At 39.4% G+C, this 24,833-nt stretch overlaps 1 protein-coding gene across 15 annotated transcripts in view; it reads left to right on the top strand.

The window, feature by feature from the left end:
• Window positions 1-24,833, top strand: part of NCKAP5 (NCK associated protein 5) — a 986,396-nt gene that overhangs the window by 682,252 nt on the left and 279,311 nt on the right. For all 15 annotated transcript variants that reach the window (XM_074399885.1, XM_074399884.1, XM_074399883.1 and 12 more), the window contains one exon: window positions 13,510-13,659. In XM_074399885.1, the coding sequence (XP_074255986.1) occupies window positions 13,510-13,659 (150 nt within the window). The remainder of the gene's footprint in view (window positions 1-13,509; window positions 13,660-24,833) is intronic.

The following is a 24,833-nucleotide window of genomic DNA, read 5'->3' as shown; positions in this document are numbered from 1 at the left end:
GTATAAGCGTGCGAAATCTCATTTTCTAAGAGAGAAAAATCAATTCAATGGTGCTTTTATCTTCTGTGCAAATATCCTATTGGTTTTTTGCTTTATGTCTATGGTGGCAAAATACTTGTTTAAAAAATGTTTTCTGTTGAAAGTACTCAGGAATAGTTAAGTAGTTCAGCAATACTCTTACTCCCAGTGTCATCAGAGGCACAGCACCTGCATATTCACTAACACTGGACATTTATTGAATGCCTTCTTTGTTGCGCAGTGTGTGGTGATAAGGATGTGATATAGACAACATTATTCCTGCCCCTCAGAGTATTACATTATAATCGTGACCTGGTGAATTGCATACAGTATCTACTTAATGAACTTGGATTGACAAGTTCTCTTTTCCATAGGAACTAGGTATTGTTACTATCATTATTATTGCTTTTAAATACTTAAAGAATTCTTTCTTTGTAGAAGCAGTTGCTTTCCAATCAGTTCCATTTAACAAACTCAGAAGAGATACAACTATTTTATTTGCCAGCAATTGCCACATGCACAAAAATGATATGATATTGACTACATTTTCTGAAACAAAAATTTGAACACCTTGGTCATCTGATAATGTATATATATGAGAACAATTAGAATTTTATTTTGTTTCAAAATTTTAGTTAAAAAATTTAAATTGTATATATATTATGATATATAACATGATATTTTAATACACATTGTGACTTGCTATATCAAGCTATTTAACATATGCATTATCTCACAGACTTATCATTTTTTGTGGTGAGAACACTTAAAATCTATGCCCTTGGCAATTTTCAAGTATATATTGTTGTTAAATACACGTAACTCTCGAGCTTAGTCTCTTGTCTGAATGAAATTTTGTATCCATTGACCAATATCTCCCCAACCCCTGCTTCCACCCAACCCCCTAGTAACTGCTAGCCTACTCTCTGATTCTGAGTTCATCTTCTTTAGATTCCACATGTAGTGGAGATTGTGTGGTCTTTGTCTTTCTGTGCCTGGCTTATTTCACTTAACATAATGCCCTCCAGCTTCATCCATTTGTGACAAAATGGGTAGAACATTTTAAACGGCTTACATTTATTTTGATTAAAATTTTGTCTGGGAATCTCAGACACATGGCTGCTGTAGCTGAGTGCAATAGACAGCAGCACTCTAGCCACCCACCTACCATTTAATACTGAGTGACTGGGTTGTCAGTTTTTTGGGGAATGACCCTTGGTCAATCCATGAGCTCAGCTTCCCCGTGGAAGCCCTTTGGCTTCCCTACCCTCTGTATTCCTTTAGCAAACAGGATGAAGGGGGATTGAATTTGACTTGCAAATTTCAACCTGAAGTTATGAGGGATTTGGTTTGTTTTGTCATTGTTGTTTCCCCCGACTCTAGGCATTTAACTATTAACCACTGAAATTCCTTATCTACATGACATTCTTACCTTCTTTTTTTGGTTTCTATCTACCCAGCTTATACACAGACAACTATCCATGGGCTGCAAGGACATAATGTCTGTTGTTGATCTTCTTAGATGTCCAGCTACCTGGAGCATACCGTTAATGAAAATCTGGGGGGATGTTTTTACACCATTCTATTCCACAGCAGAGTTTCCCTTTATGTAAAGTGGTTTTAGAATTGAACCTATTTTTTTTAGGGAAATAAATGTTGCTGATAGATGGAACAGGCAATAAAAGCATCATCTGAAAATTTATTAGTATAACTCCATGGATCTGTTCAATATGGAAGACAGTTGGCAATGTTGAGGAGGTTTTTGAGTGAAGAGTAATGTGGAGATGTGGATTGATATGCCGGTGGTCGTGGGTTCATATTAGAGACATAAAGAAGACACTTTGTTCTCTTATCCATCATACACATTTAATCGTGGAGATTTTACCGTGTGCTTATTTCACTTTGTAAGTCAAATCCAGGGATGAAAAAGAAGAGTTTTATATGTTTTGCCTGACAGTAGTAATGTTAAACTGTGAACAAATTGGGATGTTCTTTTAAAATCCTGTGATTTATCTGATGCTATTTTTCCCTCTTTAAAATTTAGTATGCTTGTGCTGAACAAAAGCTGCTAGCAATCCCTGGGAACGTTGTTATGGTATTTGCTGAAGTGCTATCTAAAGTGACAATATATTTTGCACACCCTCCCCACCACCAGAAAACAAATGAGTAAATAAATCACAGAAGATGAAGCAACTACCAGGACATGCTAGCGGCTGTCAACCAGACGACTGGCCTCTCTGCATTTCCATTTAGCTCCTATTATGGTGTGTGTTTATGTTTTGAACTAATTGAGTCATCATTAACTATGGAAGTGGTAGTGGTTTGCTAAACCTATTCTGCTGGTAGTCATCTGAGGCCAGACCTGACATTTCTGATATAAACACCACTTCCATAGAGGAATGGCCTGGGAGCCTTGGGAGAGATGCTGCCAGTAGCCTGGTTCATGGTTGGCTAAAGATCACAGATTCTAAGATAGAATTGCTACCATTAGTGATGGATCTGTACCTGCATGGCAAAGTCCAAAATAGGTCACTGAGTCTGTGGAAAGAGCATGACATGCAAAATCAGAACTGTATTTAAATTCTGGCTCTGCCACTTACTGTTAAACAGGTCACATAACAACCTAATAGAGCCTGTTTCCTTGTCTATAAAAGGAGTCCAGGATATTTGCCCTATATCGCCTTTGCCATATATAAAATGGTATGTCTGAACTTACTTGGTTTAACTCTAAGATGTTATACCAATGTGAATCATTATTTATTATGCCTTTAGTGTTCTGGAAAGAGCACATATTATTTTAACGCCACCCTGATCTCTGCCTTATGTGATCAGTCCTAAATTATAGCTTTTTATATTTTCGCTATGAATTAGTAGGTGGATATGACACATGGTTAGATAATCAAAATGAACAAGTTCTGCTCTAGCTTCTGCAACTGATGGGTTCCTAAAGTTGAATGTTTATTCATATCCCCATAATTTCATTTTGGCATCAAGTTAAAAAGCTCTAAGTACTTTAGAGTTTTTCCCCCTACAATGCTAAGATTTAAGGATAGTCTCCATCAGAAAAATAATGAATGAGTTGGAAACAGAGGGTAACTGTTACTACCATCAGGATACATGCAGTGTTAATACATGGATCCTTTGTGTCCACCATCAGAGTTAAAAATAATAATAAAAATAGATGAGTGAATGTCTTTATTTTTCTAAGGACTTGCAACCAAGAGCTACTTGGGATTATTCTTCCCATAAGCAAATACTATCAGACAGGGATCGTATTAGGCGTGATTTTGGGGGACTTTTAGGAATACCTTTCACTAAACTCTCACCGGCCTTTTGTTTCTTATAGGTGGGCCCATCTTAGGGCCCAAGGAAAGTACACAGCTAAAAAAGAAGGTTTTTGTTTTTTTTTTTTTGTTTGTTTGTTTGTTTGTTTTGTTTTTTTCAAGAGGTGAAGAAAAAGGAAGATAGAAATATATACCTGGAAAAGGAGCATAAAAGTTTTTTTTTATGCAGAGGATCTTCTAAGTAGATCTAATCTTAATGACATTAGGTATTAAAAACCCCTGAACTTCAGCAGTGTTTTAAATATATATCCTTCAAAGTTGAGTTTTTACAGATGATCAAAATTGTATAAATTTAAAGTGAGAAGATGTCTTTGAGTAAATCTGTGTTTGTGCATTTTATTTTAGGGATGAAGAAATTGAGGGACAGAGAAGTTATGTGATAACTAAAATTAGACAGCTGGCTAGCGGCAGAGTGAAGAGGGAATGTAGATTTCTTACTTCTGCTTGTTGTAAGGCTTACTAAAAATGGGACTAGATGTCTCCACCCTGGAGAAGAATAGACTTTCAGATCATAGTGAGATGGTACTTGATGATCCTCAAGAAGGTTGATTGTCAAATTAAATACCAAGGTATGTCCAAATGTGATACATACTGCCTATCCTTTCTGCCATAATTTAGGATTCTTTAGTTATCGTCACAGTCCTGGGCTCAGACAGACCTGGAGTCACTCCCGTGGTGATAGGGTAGAAGGCAGAACGGCCACTGTGTTGAGGTTAAGTCTTTGTACACAAAACTAGGCAACCATATCTACCCAGTAGAACCTAGTATTGGGGTTGGGATGAAAATATTCCAACTTCTTTTCTTACTTTCCTTATGAAAGAAATCATGAGCCTATTGTGACAACCAGTTGCCACTTGTCTACCTCATTTGGAACACTGATGACCAGATTTCTCTCTTTTTAAAATCAAAACAAGGGGCAAGCAGGCATTGTTTTTAAATTACTGAGACTTTTTTTTTGTTGAGCCAGATTCTCCCCCTTTCACCCAGGATTGAGTGCAGTGGCGTGATCTCGCCTCACTGCAACTTCTGCTTTCTGGGTTCAAGCGATTATCCTGCCTCAGCCTCCAGAGTAGCTGAGACTGTAGCCATGCACCACCATGCCCAGCTCATTTTTGTATTTTTAGTAGAGACGGGGTTTCACCATGTTGGCCAGGATGGTCTTGATCTCTTGACCTTGTGATCTACCTTTCTCAGCCTCCCAAAGTGCTGGGATTACAGCCGTGAGCCACTACGCCTGGCCTAAATTCCTAAGGCTTTCTAAGCAAGAGAGTTGTAGACATATGTTTCCCTTAATTGTTGCAAACACAGAACCTGTCTCTTGGAACCTCAATGCCTTTTTCTCTAGAAGCCACTGAAAGTAGTTACAGGCTGTTATTGCCATCTGCTTCTATGAAAAGAAAATCATAACATAGTGGGCCCTAGAGTCTCAAAACTCAAATATAAATTTTGAGGGGTCTCTCCACCACTCAAAGGTAGCATAGTTTCTATTGCACAGGACATCTTTTCCTGAAGTAGGGTTAGCAAGCTATGGGTGAATGTGTCCATTTTGTCTGGTTACACCCATTATTCCAGTGTACTATTAATAGCCACACCCACTCTTACTCTTCAGTGAGTGTTGCTTTGGATGATTAATTATCTGTTAATTTCACTTATTACTAGTAGAAATTAAATCAAACTTGCATCCTCAAATGCTTATCTAAAGTAAAAGTGATTTATGTTCTATGCTCAAGTGTCTTTGTCCAGAGGCTCTTCATCTTCAGCATGGATTAGAATTACCTGTAGTGTTCTCTAAAATGAAAGATTCCTGGCCCCACTCCCAGGTACTGTGACTCATCAGGGCCAGAGTATACCAAGGAATCTGCATTTTAAACAAGCAGCACTTCTTCTCCTCCCCCAGCCCCTGTTGACTCTGATGCTGGTGGCTGGTGGCGCATTCTCTGAGAAACACTGAAATAAGGAAATATTGGTTGTCATTGTTAGGGAAAGTGGATACTAAAGAATTCTAGTTACGAAATGCCTTACAAACTGTGGGCTCTCATTGTGTGGGACTATCGTTTCAGTAGTGGCCCAGTCAACTCCTGTTTAGCCAATTGCAGCAGCACCTTGTTTTTCTGACATCTGTGTTAACTTCCCCCAGCCCAACCACACTGTATCCGAGAGAGATTTCACAACTCTAATCTGACTGTGTTACCTTCACTGCCACCATACTTGCAAATAGTCAGTGGTATTCCATTCACTGGCTTCTCATTTCTCTGTGGGTAAAGACAAAACTCCTTGACAAGGGCCCTGGCCCCATCTGCCCCTCCAGCCTCACCTGCCATCCCAGTGACCCTGGCCTACTTTTGGACTTCTCAGTTGCCCCCACCTCTTCTCACATCATGGTTATTTCCTGGTTAACTCCCACTGTGCCTTCAGATCTCAATCTGGGAAACCTCTCCCAACCTCTCATTTATATCACTCTATTATTCGTTCTCAGAACACCTCGGAACTCTTCGTCACAGCACGCACTACGGTGCTATTTTATGTTTGCTCATGACATTTTGATTAATAGCTATCTTCTTCTGAGAGACCATAAGTTCCACGAGAACAGGGGCCATGCATGTTTTTACTCACTTTGTATGCCTGGCATCTTCCTCAGTGCCTAGCATATAGGAACTGCTCAGCAAATATTAGTTGAATAGCATGGTTAATGAATTCCAAAATGACCTATGGAATATCGATTGAGACCTCCTCTGTGCTGGGCTGGGGACAACCAGTGACTAGAAGATGAATAAGTCACATTTATACATTTTGGGGAAGGGTATAGACTGAGCAGCAGCTGGCCATCCATGAAGAGCCATGGTACCCAAGCTTTGGACTAAGCTTCCTGAGCTGTCATGAGTTCTATTGATGCAGCCTAGAGATTTATGTTGATTGATGTTATTTTACAAAGGCCTGATGATGTTGACTGCTTGAGAACAAAAGAGGAGGCTCCCCCAAAAGTGAAACATTACCCTGGTTACCACTTAGAGAAACTTACAGCCCTAAGGATTGCTTTATGTACCGACAAGGTGAAATTTAATTTAAACCCTTTGATACAAACTGAGCTCCTAAATCTTTAGCTTTCTGAGTTCTAGCTGGTATTTGTTGAGGTAAACAAGCTCTTATGGTCTCAATCATATATGAAATATGTGGGCAGTGGAAATTGTTTGTATGGTAGCCTCACTTTTATAGAATTCACTGCTGATTAAATGCCATAAAAATGAAAACAAGTCACCTCTGGAATCAACTTATTCTCTTCAACTTTGGCATGCCCCTGAGTGGGCCTGGCTTATTTTTCTTATTTCCTTCTTGAAGGTTCATAAGAAGAATACATAGTATTTAGCACTACACATTTCTGACCTCTGTCTTACTGTTTTTACTGTGTGTGTATCTCAGTTTCTTAGTTGGCAAAGGACCTGACATTTCTGATACTTTTTCGGATTAAAATGAGTTATTTATTTTTAGATAGAATCCATATACTTGACTTTTTAAATACCATCATGTTTTTATGAGTGTAAGATAAATCTAACTGCTATTCTATCTAAAATGGACTGTGGTGATCTGTGAATAGGGTATTGCCACATTTCTCTCAGCTCTCTCAGATCCTTCCTCTACCTCTGTCTCTCCACTTTTTTTGTTTCTCTTGCTTGTTCACTTACTCCATGTATGTCCTTTCCATTTTCTCTCTTTCTCAGTGTTACATTATACTCTCTCTCAATGGTAAATGATTAAGAAATGAGAGATTAATCTTAAATGACTAAGAAATAAAAGAGAACCCCACCTTCTGGATTTGTATCAGGGTATTTTATCATGAATAGCACAAGGAAGTAAGCCTTTAGGTCAGTGACTAGCCTGTGAGTAGTATGCAATGTGGCTTGTGGTCCTGGGTGGCATTCCATCAGAGCAGGTTTGAAGCCTCTTTGCCACGAGCACATCAGCAGCACCTACATCCCAGAACCATTCAAAGTGACCCTGTGACTTCCAGCTGCTAGGATCTGTGTCAGAGAGCATTTTTACATGAGTACTACACAGAGCCTCAATGCTTCTAGCAGGCTGGAAGAGCCAGGAAATGAACAATGAACGCCCCAAGAACTGGCTTCAGCTAATGGTTCCTCCAGGGTTGGGGCATCAATACCTCAGCTCTCTCACCCTGGGGTCAGATAATTCTTCCCTTCCTTGAGTCACTCCCCTACCTCCCCAGGGGTGTTTCCTGTGTCTCCCAAATGAGCTACTTGTACTCAAATCCTTGTTCTCTAAGAACTCAGGCTACATACTAATGATTTAGAAATACTTACTGAGAAATTGAATTATAGGTGATATTTTGCAGGGGGACAGGCATGGTGGCTCACACCTGTAATCCAGCACTTTGGGAGGCCAAAGTGGGTGGATTGCCTGAGGTCAGGAGTTATAGACCAGCGTAGCTAACATGGTGAAACCTCATCTCTACTAAAAACACAAAAATTAGCTGGGCATGGTGGCACCTGCCTGTGATCCCAGCTACCTGGGAAGCTGAGGCAAGAGAATCACTTGAACCCAGGAGGTGGAGGTTGCAGTGAGCCGAGGTTGCAGTGAGCCGAGATCACACCACTGCACTCCAGCCCGGGCGACAGAGGGAAACTCCATCTCAAAATAAATAAGTAAGTAAGTAAGTGATATTTTATAGGGAACTGCATTTTCCAAACCTTGGCTCCTCTACCAGCACCCTCATCCCCTGCCTTCTTGGCTTTGGAAATCTCTTCATGCATTCCCACCTTTGCTACTACCTCTGGCACTCCCTTTCCTCTTTAGTTCTTCAAACAACTTCGTTTTTTTTTTTCTATCTTGAAAAAGGTTTCTGTTTGCCTCCACAATGCCCTTCAGCTACAGTTCTTTAGATTTCCTTCCCTGCCGAACTTTCAAATGAGCATCTGAGAAAATTGCCTCTATTTTCTCTCTTTTTACTTTTTGCTTAACCACTGACAATTTGGGTACCGTTGTCACACTTTAGTCAAACAGCTCTCAAGTTCCCACTAACAACCTTCTTATTACAAAATGTAGAGGTGCTTTTTTCTGTTCTCTTGTCATTTATGCTACCACTGAGTGCCTTGACAACATTTTCTTTCTGAAAATTGTATCTTGAGTAATAAATTCTTAGAACTTTAACACTGAAAGAGACATTGAGTCCAACTCCTCATTTTATGTCTGGGGGAAACTGAGGCCTAAAAAGTTGGAATGATTTTCCCAGAAAGGTCCAAAATTATAAAATCTGAGCACTGAATTCAGGGCATCTGACCCAACCACCATGGTAGATTCTGATCCACCCTAAGAACTGCTTTTGGTAAGTCTTGATTCAAACTCTTCAAAATATTCCTGATTTTTATATCTTTCAATTTAATGACTTTCCAGCTAGTCTCCTAGCTCCTTCCTTCCACAGCCCATTCTCCATTGCAGCAGTCTGGATGATGTTTCTAAAACATAAATCAGAAACTACCACTCTCCTATTTCTATCCTCCAGTTCCTCTTTAGTGCACTTAAAATAAAACCCAAAACTCTTCCTATGCCTTGCAAGATCCCCTATGGTCCAGCTGTCTTTCTGATCTCGTTTCCTGCTAGGCTTCCTCTTGTAGTCACTGTTCTCCACCACAGAGTCTCCCTCAGCTGGCCAGCAAGGCAGGCCTTGGCCCCGCCATGAGCATTTGCTTTGCTTGTCTGTCTGCTGGGAATGCTCTTTCCCAGACCACTGCTGCTTCCTCCTCATCACCTGGCCTTTGCTCAAATGGCCACCTCCTCACTCGGCCTCACTCTGTTGTCACCACATCTAACATTGTCCCTAACCATCCCACTCTCCATCACGTTGTGTTATTTTCTTCATAGCATTTGCCACCAGCTATTATTACATTATATTACTTACAGATTCGATTTGGAGTGTGTCATGTTTCTTAACATTAGAATACAATTTCATGGGGTATAGGAACTTCGTCCTGTTTTCCATACTCCAGCACCTAGATCAGCAAATGGCCAGTAGTGAGTGTTTAACAAAACATCCATTGGACGAACAAATGAATGAATTGTGTCTGAATTTTTGTTTCATTTCCAAGCATCTTCTCCCTCGTTTTCTCCCCAATTCTATTATTCAATTATTCTCTCAAAAAGTTTTTCTCTATCATAATCAAACTGATTTCCTTATCAACCTGTAAGGACAAAACTTATTATTGACTAGGAGACTTTTAAAATGTTCTCTGACCAAACACCCTCCCTATGCCTCTCTAACTATTTAAGTTATATCACTGTGTTAACGTATGAGTCACATTCAGTTTCCATGGAATCACATCTCACAACTTTCATTGATTGCCCTTTCTTCACATTATGTAAAGTGACCCTTACATTTTATGTAATCTAAATACTCATATGTGATCCATATTGTCTTTTTTTTTTTTTTTTGAGATGGAGTTTCGCTCTTGTTACCCAGGCTGAAGTGCAATGGCGCGATCTCGGCTTACCGCAGCCTCCACCTCCTGGGTCCAAGCAATTCTCCTGCCTCAGCCTCCCGAGTAGCTGGGACTACAAGCACGCGCCACCACGCCCAGCTGATTTTTTTTTTTTTTTTTTTTTTTTTTTTGTCTTTAGTATTTTTAGTAGAGACGGGATTTCACCATGTTGACCAGAATGGTCTCGATCTCTTGACCTCGTGATCCACCCACCTCGGCCTCCCAAAGTGCTGGGATTACAGGCATGAGCCACCGCATTCGGCCCATATTGTCTTTAATTATTTCCACATCATAATACTTGGACACGGTGTCCAGGTACGTGTGTGTGTGTGTGTGTGTGTGTTTGTAGGGTAGTGGCTCCTCATTATTGGCAGATTCTGCATTTGCAAACTGCCTACTCACAAAAATTTATTTGCGACCTGAAAACCAATACTTATGTCACTTTTGTGGTCATTCATGAAGATACCTGGAATGGTGAAAAATTTGTCACACCAGCTTCACGCTACTAGCTGAGACGCAGCAAGGCAGCACTGTGCCTTCTTGTTTTAGCTTTCGTGCAATAAACAAGTGACCTGTTTGTGGTCTATTTAGTGGCATGTTTTTTGCATTTTGTGCTTTTTGTGGGTGATTTCACTGTTTGAAATGGCCCTGAGGGTAGTGCCGAAGCACTGTCTGCTATTCCTAACCACACAGGCTCTACAGAGCGATGTGCTCTACAGAGAAAACACCTGTGTGTTAGATAAGCTTCCTTCAAGCATGACTTACAGTGCTATTAGCTGTTAGTTCAGTGTCAATGGATCAACAGTATATTTTAAATGTAAGGTGTCTTTAAATAGAAATACACGTAAAACAAGATTATATAATGGCTGGTTAATGAAAATGTGACCAGAGGCTCACAAGAACCTAACTCTGTACTTTTCCTCAGAAAAATAATTTTACATTTCCTGAGTTGGTATTGTGTTCATTAACATTTTATAGAACATAACCACTGTGAATAACAATAATTCACTATGTGGTGTGTGAATATATGTATGTCGGCATTAGCCTCATTAGGAGTTTAGGAGACAAAGATATCAAGACTTATTGAAATTAAGAAGTTTGTCCAAGGCCGGGCACACTGGCTCATACCTGTAATCCCAGCACTTTGGTGAGTGGATTACCTGAGATCAGGAGTTTGAGACCAGCCTGGCCAACCTGGTGAAACCCCATCTCTACTAAAAATACAAAAATTAGCTGGGTGTAGTGGCAGGCACCTGTAATCCCAGCTACTTGGGAGGCTGAGGCAGGAGAACCACTTGAACCCAGAAGGCAGGGGTTGCAGTGAGTGAGCTGAGATCATACCATTGCGCTCCTGGGCATCAGAGCAAAACTCTATCTCAAAAAAAAAAAATTGTCCAAGATTATTTGCCAAACTGCTAAATAAATGGTAGACCTGGAATCTGATGTATCATTCCAAAGTCTTTTGGCTTTCTATTTACCACACCAGTGGCTTTGCTTTTCTTTGTTTCAATTAACTATTGAGCTCTTATTATTACAGGCTCTACACACACACACACACACACACACACACACACACACATAAACACACACACAAAGAGTCATGCATCTCATAAAGACATGGGTCAATGACAGACCACATGTGTGATGATGGTCCCGTAAGATTATACCATGTTTGTACTGTACCTTTTCTCTGTTTAGATATATTTAGATACACAAATACCTACCATTGTGTGGTACAGTTGCCTACAGCACTCAGTACAGTAACATGATATACAGGTTTCTAACCTAGGTACCATATATCCTGGATGTGTAGTAGGCTGTACCATCTAGGTTTATGTAAATACACTCTATGATGTTTACACAATGATAAAATCTCCTAGGGGTACGTTTCTCAGAAGTTATTCCTGTCATTTAGCAATGTGTGACTGTGAATATGCGTATGTGTATGTGTGGATGTATGTATGTGTGTGTGTACATATATATATATGTATACACGTATGTCTATGTATAAAATATAAGTGGAGTATGCTGAATGATGAATGAAAAACTACATACAGAAAGTAAAATTAAGATAATTTTAAAACAACTTGCTTCATCAACCCAGGAGAGCGTTTACTTACAGTCATCCCAAACCACAAAAGAGAAGTAAAAGTACCTCTTTGTTTAGTAACAATATCTACAAACTTCATATTCCTTGTCATGGGAAATGGAAGTTTGACAGGTGGCCAAACCCTGAAAAATCAAAACTATAAAAATGCTACCATGACCTGGATTTGTTTCCTGGCCTGTGGATGTGCATCTTAAACTTGCCTGGCATTTATTTGAGCTGAACTCACACCTGCACATGGTATGCAGTTAGGCATGCTCTGATTTCATAAAGATCTACAACCTTTCTAACCAAGTATGCATTTATATATACAGAGATGACAGGAGAAATTATATCCTAAAATCTGTATGTAACAGTTTAACATGGATGAGTTTACTGACTTGTGGTCTCAAGTGATTTATGTATATATATATATACACTGATACATAGACATTAAGACATATTTTTACATTGTAATTTGTTTTCAAAAAATAAATCAAATATTTTTGGAACCATCAAAGCACCTTGATGAACACAGTTTGAAAACCCTGTTTATTTGTTTTTTTCTTCTTACGCTCTTTTCTAAGTAGATTGTATGAGCTTGAGGGTAAGAATATATCTTTTGCACTTCTGTATTTGCAAATTGATCTTAGCTTAGTACTAAAATATAGAGAAGTCTCCTAGCACTGATAATCCAGTTTTGCCCAGATAGTTGACAACCACCTACATTCAAACAAATATTAAGGCAGTGTTGTGTTTAGAATTAAATAGTGTAATGGAAGAATGTCATTTAGTGTGTGGAGCAAGAGTCTCCATGCACAAAATGGATGGACCTTTTTCCTATAATAATCTCTTGATGCTTCTTTTCCCCTTGAAAAACAAGAGCCAGTCATAAGGCTTAGTACTTCCTCTACTTTCAGAAAAGCTTCCAGGGTCAAGGTCGAGTGAGGGGCTTCCAACAGTAAGGCAAGACAAAATTACTCTTTATGTCTGCCTCAAGGCCAAAGTACGAACACTGAACAGTGTTACAGAATGGGACTAAGTGGTCCTTTAAAGTTGTGTCATTATTTTGCTGTAAGAATTAATTGGTGTGAGTTTGAATTCTGAAATCTCTATTATTTCAGTATTTTGTCATATTTTATATCCTTTTAATTAAATGGCTGCATATCCAGTGACTTTAATGATCCTGTTTTGAGGAGCTATGCCTTTCACAAATCAAGGTATCAAAGTTGATGTATTTTTCCACAGTTTGCAGTGTAGCTGAGTTTCATTGTGCAGATAAAATTGGATTAACCACATGACTCTACCTATGGCTTTGCTGGCTCGGTCAGTTCTCCAACTGTGCAAAAGAAATCTGCATTCAGAGGTGGTGACCCAATGGCTTTGTCCTTTCAGAGTTCAGTAAAAATATCTACTTCATGTTTTAAAATAAGTTCCTCTTGGAATTTGTTTAGCAAACTCCCAGCCCCAGAAGAATGCATAGGCAGGAGGATGATTCTGGCCTTTTCAGCCTCACATTCATGCTTATTTTTCAGTGGAGATTATTGAAAACCATAATTCTTTCTTGCTTCAGGAAAAGCTGTCAGAGGAAGAGAGAAAACGTAAGGAAGCTTTGGAAGATCTTCACATGGTGGTTGATGAGGATTCAAGGAGTGAAAGCAGCAGTACAGATGAGGGAAAAGAAAAGACCAAATTGCTGTTAGAGAGATTGAAAGCTCTAGAGGTAAGAAACAAAGTAATTTTTACACTCGTCAAGAAAAATAAGTGTTCTGCTTCTTTTATTGGCACTGATTTTGAGTGAGTATAAATCTTCCCTTTTCAGTTCTCCCAGACTAATACGATCTGATTTCCTACTAAGATTTGTTTGTCTACAATGAGCAAAAAGTTAGCACTGAAAGGATCTTAACCTTATGTTGTTTTAAAAGGAGTACATAGGGCAGCCATTGATTTTAACTTAAATTCAGCGCTCAAACTGGATTAGTTTCTAAAATTGCAAGCTCCTCGTGGGAACAGGCCAGGTGATATTTCACTTTGTTTTCTCCAGTAACTGGCAAAATGAATGAATGAATGAATGAATGAACAAAATATTTAATAGTATGTAAAGACTATTGCACACACACACAGAGAGATTTTAATCAGTATAGTCATCTCTTAAAACAAACAAACAAACGTGCAGGAATTCAACGTGTAAAGCATCTAACAGTGGAGCTGAAACTGGCTAAGGAGACTTGAGATTTTTGGAGCACCAATGTCCTCCAGATACCTCCAGACCAGTATTTGATAACACCCGTCTATTACTTAGTGGCATTTGACATTATTTCAAGTGTTAATTCATGAATTTTTATAGCAGCCATCAAAGACCATTCCAGTTACTAGCTCTTGATTGAAATGTCACATGCTTAAGGACTCAGCAAAGATTTTTTTTCTATGAGTTCACTTACCTCCTTTTGATAAGCTTATGAAAGGCCTTCACTCAACATCTAAAAACACAGTTCTCCCATATGGAATCCTGAAAACTCTGCTAGTATGAAGGAAGAAGACCCAGAGAGGCCTCATTTTCTATGCTTTGTTTCTGCAATTCTACCTTGGATCTACCACGTTGTCTATAGTGAGCGTGTCCATTTTACACTAATTTCTTCAGCGATAATAAAGCAGAATGGTGAGATTATGCACTTTGAGCTCAATTCTTGGGGTTTGGTTCAAATCCCTTTTCGATCACTTTCTAGCTTTGAAACCATCACAGCTCCCTGAGCTTCTGTTCCCTCAGCTGAACCATGGGGATAGTAATAGTAACTGGCCTTACAGGGAAGTAATGAGGATTACTTGAGTAATTATTTTTAAAACGATGCCTGTGTATAGTCTCTTTTATTCATCCACACCAAACCTGCACCTTTTTAAAAATGTTCTTCCTACTTATCTGGGTACAATGATTAGTAATATAAGGACTGTGAATGAAAGATTTCAGCTACTCCACATAGGCGTGACTGAAGGCAGACAGATAAGCAAGTGACTTCAAACACAGAGCAGAAGAAAGACCAACTAAAGGAATCACTAGCAACTCCCTCTGGGCAAAGAGCGAGCAATCACCCTTGTCTCCTCATGGGTTCTCATTCATTTGTCATTTTCTGAAGATAGTCACTATAAAATATAGGAAAGCTTCTCAAGGGAAACTGAGGTTCCTACTTGAGTTTTAAGAAACTTGTAGCTTTGTCTTGAGGTTGAATTAACTAGATTCACAATAGGAAACAGTTGATATTACCATTTCTTGATGCCATAGGACCATGTACATAAATTGTTAGGGTTTTGTTTATAGCTACAGAGAAAATTAATCTTAGTTCATGTCATTGTTAGAGACAACAATGTAAAGGACATTTTACTTAATCAAGCTAAGAGGTCTTTAAAAAATATATATGGCAGCAAATGTTTCTTCAAATGTAGTGAGTAAAAGAGAAGCAGTACTTATTTTTTCATCAACAGTCCTCTACACCTCAGGCAACCACTCTTGATTCCAGCATTAGCTGGATGCAATAGATGATCTATAAGTGCCATTAAGCCCCACTATTTTAATTCATAAAACTATTTTATTTTTTTAATTTCCTATAGTCATAGTGTCACTGCTTGTTTCCTACAATTCTTTGTTCAATATTAAGTGAACTTTCTTCTTGCCTTCACAACTTACTATCTTCTATTTGAATAGGGAATAAGATCATTTAATTTTATAACATAAAGCATATAAAATAAGAAATACAAATATGTTTGTAAATATATATATTTTTTCTTACGTAATATATAGATGTCTTTTGCCATACATGTAATTCATTTTCATATGAATTTTATATACTACTTAATTTTTTTCATTTTAAAAAATTTGCTCCATATTCTCAGTGTCTAGGATCTTTTGCATGGGTTAAACATTGTTGTGGGAAAATAGAGGACTGATTTTGACAGTCTACAGTCAGAGCTGGTCATAGACCCCATATGGATTTATATGCTTTAACAAAATGCTTCCTTGGAAAGTTGCAGTGGAATTCATTATAATTGGCAAAATCTGATGCACAGCAAGATTTTAAAAACACAAAGAATATTTTCCATCAGCATATTTTTGGAAGGCAGCTATGCTCACCAATACTCTACCAGCACCCCATCAGTGTATTTTTGAAATGACTGTAGTTGTATACCCTAATCTCTTGGCTCCTGGTGTTGTAGGTCACAGAAAGGAATGATTATCGGGATGGTAGAAAGCAGTCTTCTTTCATTCCTGCTCCCCCAGCAGGTTCCAAGAAGGTGTGGAAAACAAAATGCAGAGATGACTCCTATATTATGTTCTTGATTACTGTGACAATTATATTCAAAAACAACTTGAGGAGCCCCTGACTTTGAACATTAATATTATCTAAGCAAATCACCCCTGGATTATTCTCTCATGTGACCATTTCTGGGGTAGGTTCCTGCTCACATTCATCAATCAATTCCTCTTTCTTCTCCATGCACCAACCTCCTATGAACTATCGAGAAGATGAGTTCAGAGAGGTAGACGAGGTCCGGAACCTATTAAGCCTTAGAGGTCATGGTCACAATAAACACTTGGAAATCAGAGACCCCTTGACTTGACTTTTCCAAAATCCAACCCTAGGAAGGGTATGGGGTCATGGCAGAATATTCTGGAGGCAAAGGGCCTCAAGTATGTCTTTTGATATTTCTTTTTGCTCTCAATCCTTTGGTTGCAGGGCATTTCTCAGTAGCCCTTCTCCTCAGTTCCCAGATCCCGCCTTAGAATGCAGCCAGCTCTGTACCACTTACTCTCTTCTCCCTCAGCCACCCTCTCCCACAGCCAAGTTCTGTCTTTTTTTTTTTTTTTTTTTTGGTGGCGCCATCTAGGTCTCTGCATGCCATGTCATGGGCTCATTCCATACCACCCCCATGCTTGGCCAAGTATTTTGCTAATTAAGACTTTTACCTTCCTAAAAACACCTCCAGTGCCAAGAGTCAAAGTTATAAAAATTATAATTATACACACACACTCTGACCTTTCAGCCTTGTGTTCTCTACTGAGTGCATTGGTTTCAGCTGTTTCCAGCTCTTCATAGTGAAGAGTAGACCGTTTGCCCTCATACCTAGCCACTGGTTCCCCTGTGCTTAAATTCTAATTTGTGTTTAGGGTCCTGGTACCTGGAGGAGAAATTGTTTGGTGTACATTTGTGTCATAGGGACACATGAACTACCTAGATGCCACTTGCACATTTTATGTAACTTCTCAGTACCTGAGGGCAGCATTTTCTATGTTTTTTTAAAAAAATTTGGGTTTTCCCTAGAAGAAAACCTAGGCAAAACCATTCAGGACATAGGCATAGGCAAGGACTTCATGACTAAAACACCAAAAGCATTGGAAACAAAAGCTAAAATAGACAAATGTGACCTAATTAAACTCCAGGGCTTCTGCACAGCGAAAGAAACAATCATTAGAGTGAACTGGCAACCAACAGGATGGGAAAAAAAATTTGCAATCTACCCATCTGACAAAGGGCTAATATCCAGAATCTACAAAGAACTAAAACAGGTAAGAAAAAACAAACAAACAAACCCATTCAAAAGTGGGCAAAGGATATGAAGAGACACTTTACAAAAGAAGACATACATGAGGCCAACAAACATATGAAAAAAATGCTCATCATCACTGGTCGTTAGAGAAATGCAAATCAAAACCACATTGAGATACCATCTCATGCCAGTTAGAATGGCGATCATTAAAAAATCTGGAGACAACAGATGCTGGAGAAGATGTGGAGAAATAAGAACACTTTTACACTGTTGGTGGGAATGCAAATTAGTTCAACTGTTGTGGAAGACAGTGTGGCGATTCCTCAAGGACCGAAATAGAAATTCCATTTGACCCAGCAATCCCATTACTGTGTATATATCCAAAGGATTATAAATCATTCCATTACAAAGATACATGCACACATATGTTCATTGCAGCACTGTTTACAATATCAAAGACCTGGAACCAACCCAAATGCCCATGGATGATAGATTGGACAAGGAAAATGTGGCATATATACACCTTGAAATACTATGCAGCCATCAAAAATGATGAGTTTGTATCCTTTGTGGGGACATGGATGGATCTGGAAACCATCATTCTCAGCAAAATGACACAAGAACAGAAAAACAAATACTGCTTGTTCTCACTCATAGGTGGGTGTTGAACAATGAGAACACATGGATGCAGGGAGGGGAGCATCACACACTGGGCTGTGTTGCAGGGGACTAAGGGAGGGACAGGAGTGGTGGGGAGGTTGGGGAGGGATAACATGGGGAGAAATGCCAGATATAGGTGACAGGGGGATGGAGGCAGTAAACCACCTTACCATGTATGTACCTATGCAACAATCCTGCATGATTTGCATGTGTACCCTGGAACTTAAAGTACAATAAAAAAGAAAATTGGCTTTTTAAATCCTGCTGTTTCAGAGACTGCTTACCTGACTTAGAACAAAGCTCACCATTCTCAACAGGACTGCCATGTCTCAGGTTGCTTCTAAAAGGATCACTTCTCTCTCCCACCCACCAGAGACCACTGATTCAAGCGATCTTCCCAGACCTGTCCTCCAGAATCCGTTGGCTTCGCCTGAAGTCTTCCCTGTTCCCTATTCCTGGGCATTCACCTCAGGTCCCAGGCTTGCTCATGGCAGGTTCCTTGAAAGGCATGATTTGTTTGTCTTCAGGGCCCCCTCCTGACACTCCCACAGGGCCCTTCTGTCCACTCAGCGACAACTGCACACCTGAGTGAAAGTGAGGCTGGACATCCCCTGGGCTCACTCCCAACTCCCACAGCATCTCTGATTCTCGGCTTCTAGCCATGGGGAGAATAGGCTGGCCACCACCTGAGAGTCCTAAGCCTAAAAGCACATGCCGATGACTTAGCCAGACAGCCTCAAGGTTGAAAGAACTTGTCCACTTATAGGAATGATTTATTCTGTGCAGAAAAATATGGCAATTAAATGTGTTATGGTGAGTAACAGCTTTTTCTACTCAATTATACCTTTCCGTGAAAGTATGACAATTAAAGTGCTGTGCATAAGCATTTTTGTTAATCAGTAATTCCTATTTAAAATTAGGTAGTTTAAAATAGACAAACCTGGCAGTGCATCACAATTATATGTAGAACTCATAATTGAGAGATATATATTAAATATCTTCTGTGGACCAAACACTGTTCTATGCACAGGGATTAGATCGGTTTTCTTGGTCCCTACCCAAGTGGGCAGAAACAGGAAGCATATACTTAAATAAAATAATGAAAAAGCAAATAAATAGGCAACTATATGCCTCTAAGTAAGAAAAGTTTGTTGAGTTAGTAGCAGAGACAGTGTGAGCTAGGGGTAGGAGAGGTATATACTGAAGAACACCTCTGACATCAGCCATTTGGGTGTCGTATAAATTTGAAAAAGAGAGACAGCTGTGGGAAGATCTGGAGGAAGAACTTTCCAAGAGGAGGCAGCTGCAAATGTGAAAGGCCACCTGAAGCTGCTGGAAAGCTCAGCCAAGTCCAAGAAGCAGAAATAAGCAGCGTGTCCTGGGGACAGAAGGTACAAAATTTTAAAAACGGAAGAAGATGAGTTCAGAGAGATAGACAAGGGCCAGACCCTGTTGAGCCTTATAGGCCATGGTCACAATAAAGACTTAGAAAATGATATAAATTCAAAAGGAAGCCATTTAGAGAATTTTAAACTGGGAAGAAGCAATGATGTGACTTATCAGTTATAAAGACAAATCCTTCTGCTTTTAAATAGTGGGCTAATAGTGGGACATAGTAGGGGTGGGGAGACCAGATAGAAGGTATTTTTTTGTTTTTAGATTTAGACAAACATTAGTAGACTGGTCTAGGGTAGGTGCCAAGGTCTAATAGGGAATGATAATCATACCATATTAATTTAATTGGACTAGAGATAGTGGGAATAAAAATAACCATGTTGGCAAGACTTCCTGTAGGGCTTACTATATCCCAGACACCACTGTTCTGATTACCATTTATGTTTATGCTAATTTCATCTTCATAACCCTGTGGGGTGGGGTAGGATAGCATAGGGGCCAGCGGGAGCCCTTGGCTCCCTAAAGGTTCACAGAAAATCACTGACATGAGGCCAACTGATTGATAGGAGAAAAGGCATACACATGTATTTTCATAAATGTGTATACCATAGGAGCCTTCAGAATGGGGACTCAAAGACATAGGAAAAATTGACCATTTTTATGCTTAGGTTCAACATAGAGAACTGTTTAGACAGATGGCTATACAGAAAAAAAGAGTAAGATCTAATGATAGTAGGCCGAGTGGGGAACCCCACAAGGCCTGCCTGTCTAAATTCTTCTTGGCTTCTGCTTGCAGCATTCTTTCCTTCTGGGCGTGGGGCAAAACCTCCTCTAGAATGGGGGTCTCATGACCTATAGCAAACGAGGAGGTCAGATAATTGACTTACGGTCAGATTTTACATATAAAAGCAGAAGGAAAATTAGAGTAACACTCTTTAGGTTTTATGACTAGCTTTCCGATTTCTTTGACCTTCCTTGGAGGAGAGGGATTCTAGTTTCTGTGACTAAATGGCAGAGAATGGAGCTGGGAGATAGGACGACAAGAAGATCAGAGAAAAACTTTGGCTTCTGAGGCTTTCATCTGGGGATACTGTTTCCTGAGCTCCAACAGTAGTTATCACTATCATCATCTCCATTTTACAGATGAGGAAACTGAGCCCCAGAAAATTTGGATATTTTGGCTAAGGTATGTAGTCAGTGAGAGTCAGAATTTCAACTCCCAATGTGTGACTCCAGTATACTATGCTAGTAAGAAATGGTCAAGGAATATATTTCAGAAGCGACATCTATTAGGAATTACTGATCAGTTAGATGTAGAATATAAGGAAAAGTGAGAGGCCAAGGATAACATCTAGTTTTTTGGTGTTAGCAACTGAGCGTGAGGTTGTACCAAATCTCTGAGAGACGCAAGCCTTGGAGGAAAGGTGCGTTAGCAAAATTAGCATACAGTCGTCTGTTGGTTTTGCCCGTGTTTAGTTGAGATGCCTATTAAGCATTCAAGTGATGATGTTCTATAGGCAGGTGGACATACAAAGTCCAGATCAGGGCTAGAGATACGGATCTGAGAGTCATCAGCATTCGGATGACACTCGGCATCGTGGGACTAATTAAAGTCCCATCAGAAGTAACTGTAAATGGACAAGAAGAAGGCAGAGGACAAAGTTCTGAAGTTCTCCATTTTTAGAGGTCTGACAGAGGAAGAGGAGCCAGCACCTGAGCCTGGGGAGAGCATGTGGAGTGGCAGGAGGAAAGTGGAAGGTGAAGGGTTGTAGGAGTCTAAAGAAGAAAGTGCTCCAAGGGCATCCTTGCCAAGTGCTGCTAGGAGCACAGGCAAGATGGAGCACAGAATCCATCCTCAGCTCTGGCAAGGCATGGTCAGCTATGACCTGGGTAGGAACCATTTCTGATGGGAGTGGATGGGGAGGAAAACATGTGGAGACATGTATAGATAGTTCTGAAGTGGATCAGACATGAAGAGAGTCAAACCTGGAGTCAGGATACAAGAGAAGCTTGCAAAGGCAGCTAGCTGATGGCTGATGGTATGGCCTGTTAGTGTGCTGATGGCCGTGGTCTAGTGGAGAGGGCGAAACCGGTGGTGCAGGAGAGAGAAGTGTGAATGCAAAAATGAGATCGACAAGCAGGCTAGGGGGATAAAGCCAGAGCAGAAATAGAGCTTTTAAAAATTCAGATGTCTGGAAGGTAACCCAGGAAATCCCAGCTCTTTTAGTCTACAACGGAAACCAACCATCTGTATTTTTCTAAAGCTCTGTGTATTATTCAGATGCACAGTCAGGACTGAAAACCACAGAACCGCTTTTAGAATGATATTTAAAGCTATCAAAACAACTTAGGTCCGGTTTTATACTAAACCCAACAAGCTTTCGTTGGTCTTTTGAAAAATTGTAAATTGGTAATGTATGATTAGATAAATTGATGGCATGCAAAGTGATACAATTTAGGATACAACATGTAATAATTACATCAAGCTAGTTAACATACTCATCACCCCACATACTTAACATTTTTGTGGTGAGAATGTTTGAAATGGACTCAGCAATTTTGAAATGTATAATACTCGATTATTAACAAATTTCATACGCTTTAACCACCCTCTCTGCATTCTAGCACCCCCAAGTCTCTGTAACCACCATTCTACTCTCTGCTTTCATTGGTCTTATTTATGTGGCCAAGAAATGTATGAAAAAAACTCATCGTCACTGGTCATTAGAGAAATGCAAATCAAAATCGCAGTTAGATACCATCTCACACCAGTTAGAATGGCAATCACTAAAAAGTCTGGATACAACAGATACTGGCGAGGATGTGGCAAAATAGAAATGCTTTTACGTTGTTAGTAGGAGTGTAAATTAGTTCAACCATTGTGGAAGATAGTGTGGCAATTCCTCAAGGATCTAGAAATGGAAATGTCATTTGAACCAGCAATCCCATTACTGAGTATATACCCAAAGGATTATAAATCATTCTGTTATAAAGACACATGCACATGTATGTTCATTGTGGCATTGTTTACAATAGCAAAGACTCGGAACCAACCCAAATGCCCATCAATGATAGACTGGATAAAGAAAATGTGGCACATATACAACATGGATTACTATACAGCCATAAAAAAGAATGCATTCGTATCCTTTGCCGAGACATGAATGAAGCTGATCTTAACCACCTTTTAATCTAACCTTTCTGTGCTCCTGCCTCCCCTTAAGTAGAACGTTTTCTGGGTCTTCAGACTTAGATCTAGAGGCCCTCCCACATGTGGCCGGTGCCACAAGCTTTGGAGCCTGAGGAAAGGTCATCTAAAGTGCTCTTCAGTGGCTTTGTGCCACCTTTGAGGGCTTCCCTGATATGGCCATGGATATGTCCAGGTTTGGCTTTCTCTGCTTGCCAGTAAGAGGAACAGGCTAATTTCTTTCTACTTCTATTTGGCTTTAAGTTCTTATCTTGTTCTTCTCACTTTCTTCCTCTTCTATCTTAAGACAATGTAACAGAAATGAAAAAGTTATAAGGCAGCTTTCCAGTGGTATTCTAAATAGAAATCCATAATTGTTTCCTTCTAATCTTTAGATTCTATGACAGTTTGCTGACCAGTAACACCAGACATCCCTGTCTTAAAGTATCCAGCATTTGTCTTTATCTTAGTTGTTTTACATCTAACTGTGGCTTACCTAGCAAAATCACTAAGCTACGATTTGAGACAAAAAACTACTCTTTGGTAAAGGGGCTTGAAATTTAAAAAAAAAAAAAAATCCATTCTATGTCATTATGTAACTTTGTACTAGCAATTTTCTGATTATAAAAGTAGTAGTCACATTACAGAAAATTGGAAAAACCATAAGAAAATAAATATAATTATACCAATTCATTGACATTTAACTATATAAATATATATATATAAACATAAATGTATTTATTGTCTTTTTGTTATTGTTGTACCTAATCAAATTAGGATATCATAAAATATGATTGTATCTGTATCTGTATACAATGATACAGAAAAGCCTAAATGTATTTCTAAATATAAGAAATATATTTCTTGTGTTTTTGTTATTGTACCTAATGAAATTAGGATATTGTGAAAGATCATTGTGTACAGTTACATGGCCTGCTATGTATATCAAAACTGTCTCTCCAAATTATTCAATACTTTTGAAAAATGTGATATAATGGCTATGTAGAAATTTATCAAATGGATACCGAGTACCATTTATTTAATCCTCCCTGTTCACTACTTAGCTTGTTCACACCCTTTCACTATTACAATGTTAAAAGCATCCTAGTGCCTAATTCCTTATACATATGTCTTGCGATAGAATATTTAAAGCATACCATTTGCTTTTAAAGCAGTCATGCCCATAGACAGGAAGATTTCTTATTTAAGAACGAAAATCAAGAATCTCAGAAATGAAGCTGATGGAGGCAGCACAGTTAGACAAAGAGCACCCAATAACCCACATGCTCCAAGGGTCCGCCATTGTCATTCAGTACAGGATATAATATTGAGAGGATCCGCAGGCTACTGAAACAATAGCAACGATCCGAAATCTTGGGAAAACGTTATCATGCGGGAAATCTTGCTGTTCTTTCAAGGTACTGTTTCTGTGATTGTTCTTTCAGTTGTGAGTCATAAAGACACTAGTCAAACTGACTTAACCAAAGGAAGAATGGTTATGTAACTGGACAATCAGCTGTAACAAGGCATGGAGAATGCCAGGGTTCAGACAGTATCAGAGAGCTTTCTCCATCTCTCAGTCCTGCTTTCATTTGAGCTAGCTCGGCTCTCAGAAAGGCCTTTTCCACGTGATGGCACTGAATCCGCAGCACTGTAAAAAGGCTGTGTCTCTTTCCTAGTCATCCCATCAAAGTTCCTGATCTCATTGGCGTGGCTTCAGTTGTAGGCCCACCTCTTGGCCTTTGGCAGGTAGAGCATTTACCAGCAGTTCCATAAATTCCATCAAAGATTTGGCAAAATTTTGTGTTTTGGTTATTTAAATGTCAGAATTACTTTAATACCACCCAGAAAAGTATGTTACTGCTTATTGTCTTTTTTCCCTCTTGTGGCATACTGTCTTTCTCTCTCTCTCTCTCTCTCTCTCTCTCTCTCTCTCTCTCTCTCTCTCCCCCTCTCTCTCTCTCTCTTTCTGCCTGCCTATCTCTCTCCCACATCTTCCTCTCCCACCTTTGGCATTTCTGGGCCTGGCCTCCCATTGGATGCCAGGAAATTGCAAAGTGGTACAGAACATCTTTTCTGCCCTTGAGATACTCACATTGTTGGAAGGAAGACAAAAA

Source organism: Saimiri boliviensis, chromosome 5 (assembly GCF_048565385.1).
Source record: "Saimiri boliviensis isolate mSaiBol1 chromosome 5, mSaiBol1.pri, whole genome shotgun sequence".
Lineage (NCBI taxonomy): Eukaryota > Metazoa > Chordata > Mammalia > Primates > Cebidae > Saimiri > Saimiri boliviensis.
The sequence above is the reverse complement of the archived record's forward strand: the minus strand, read 5'-3'. Positions and strand labels throughout refer to the sequence as shown.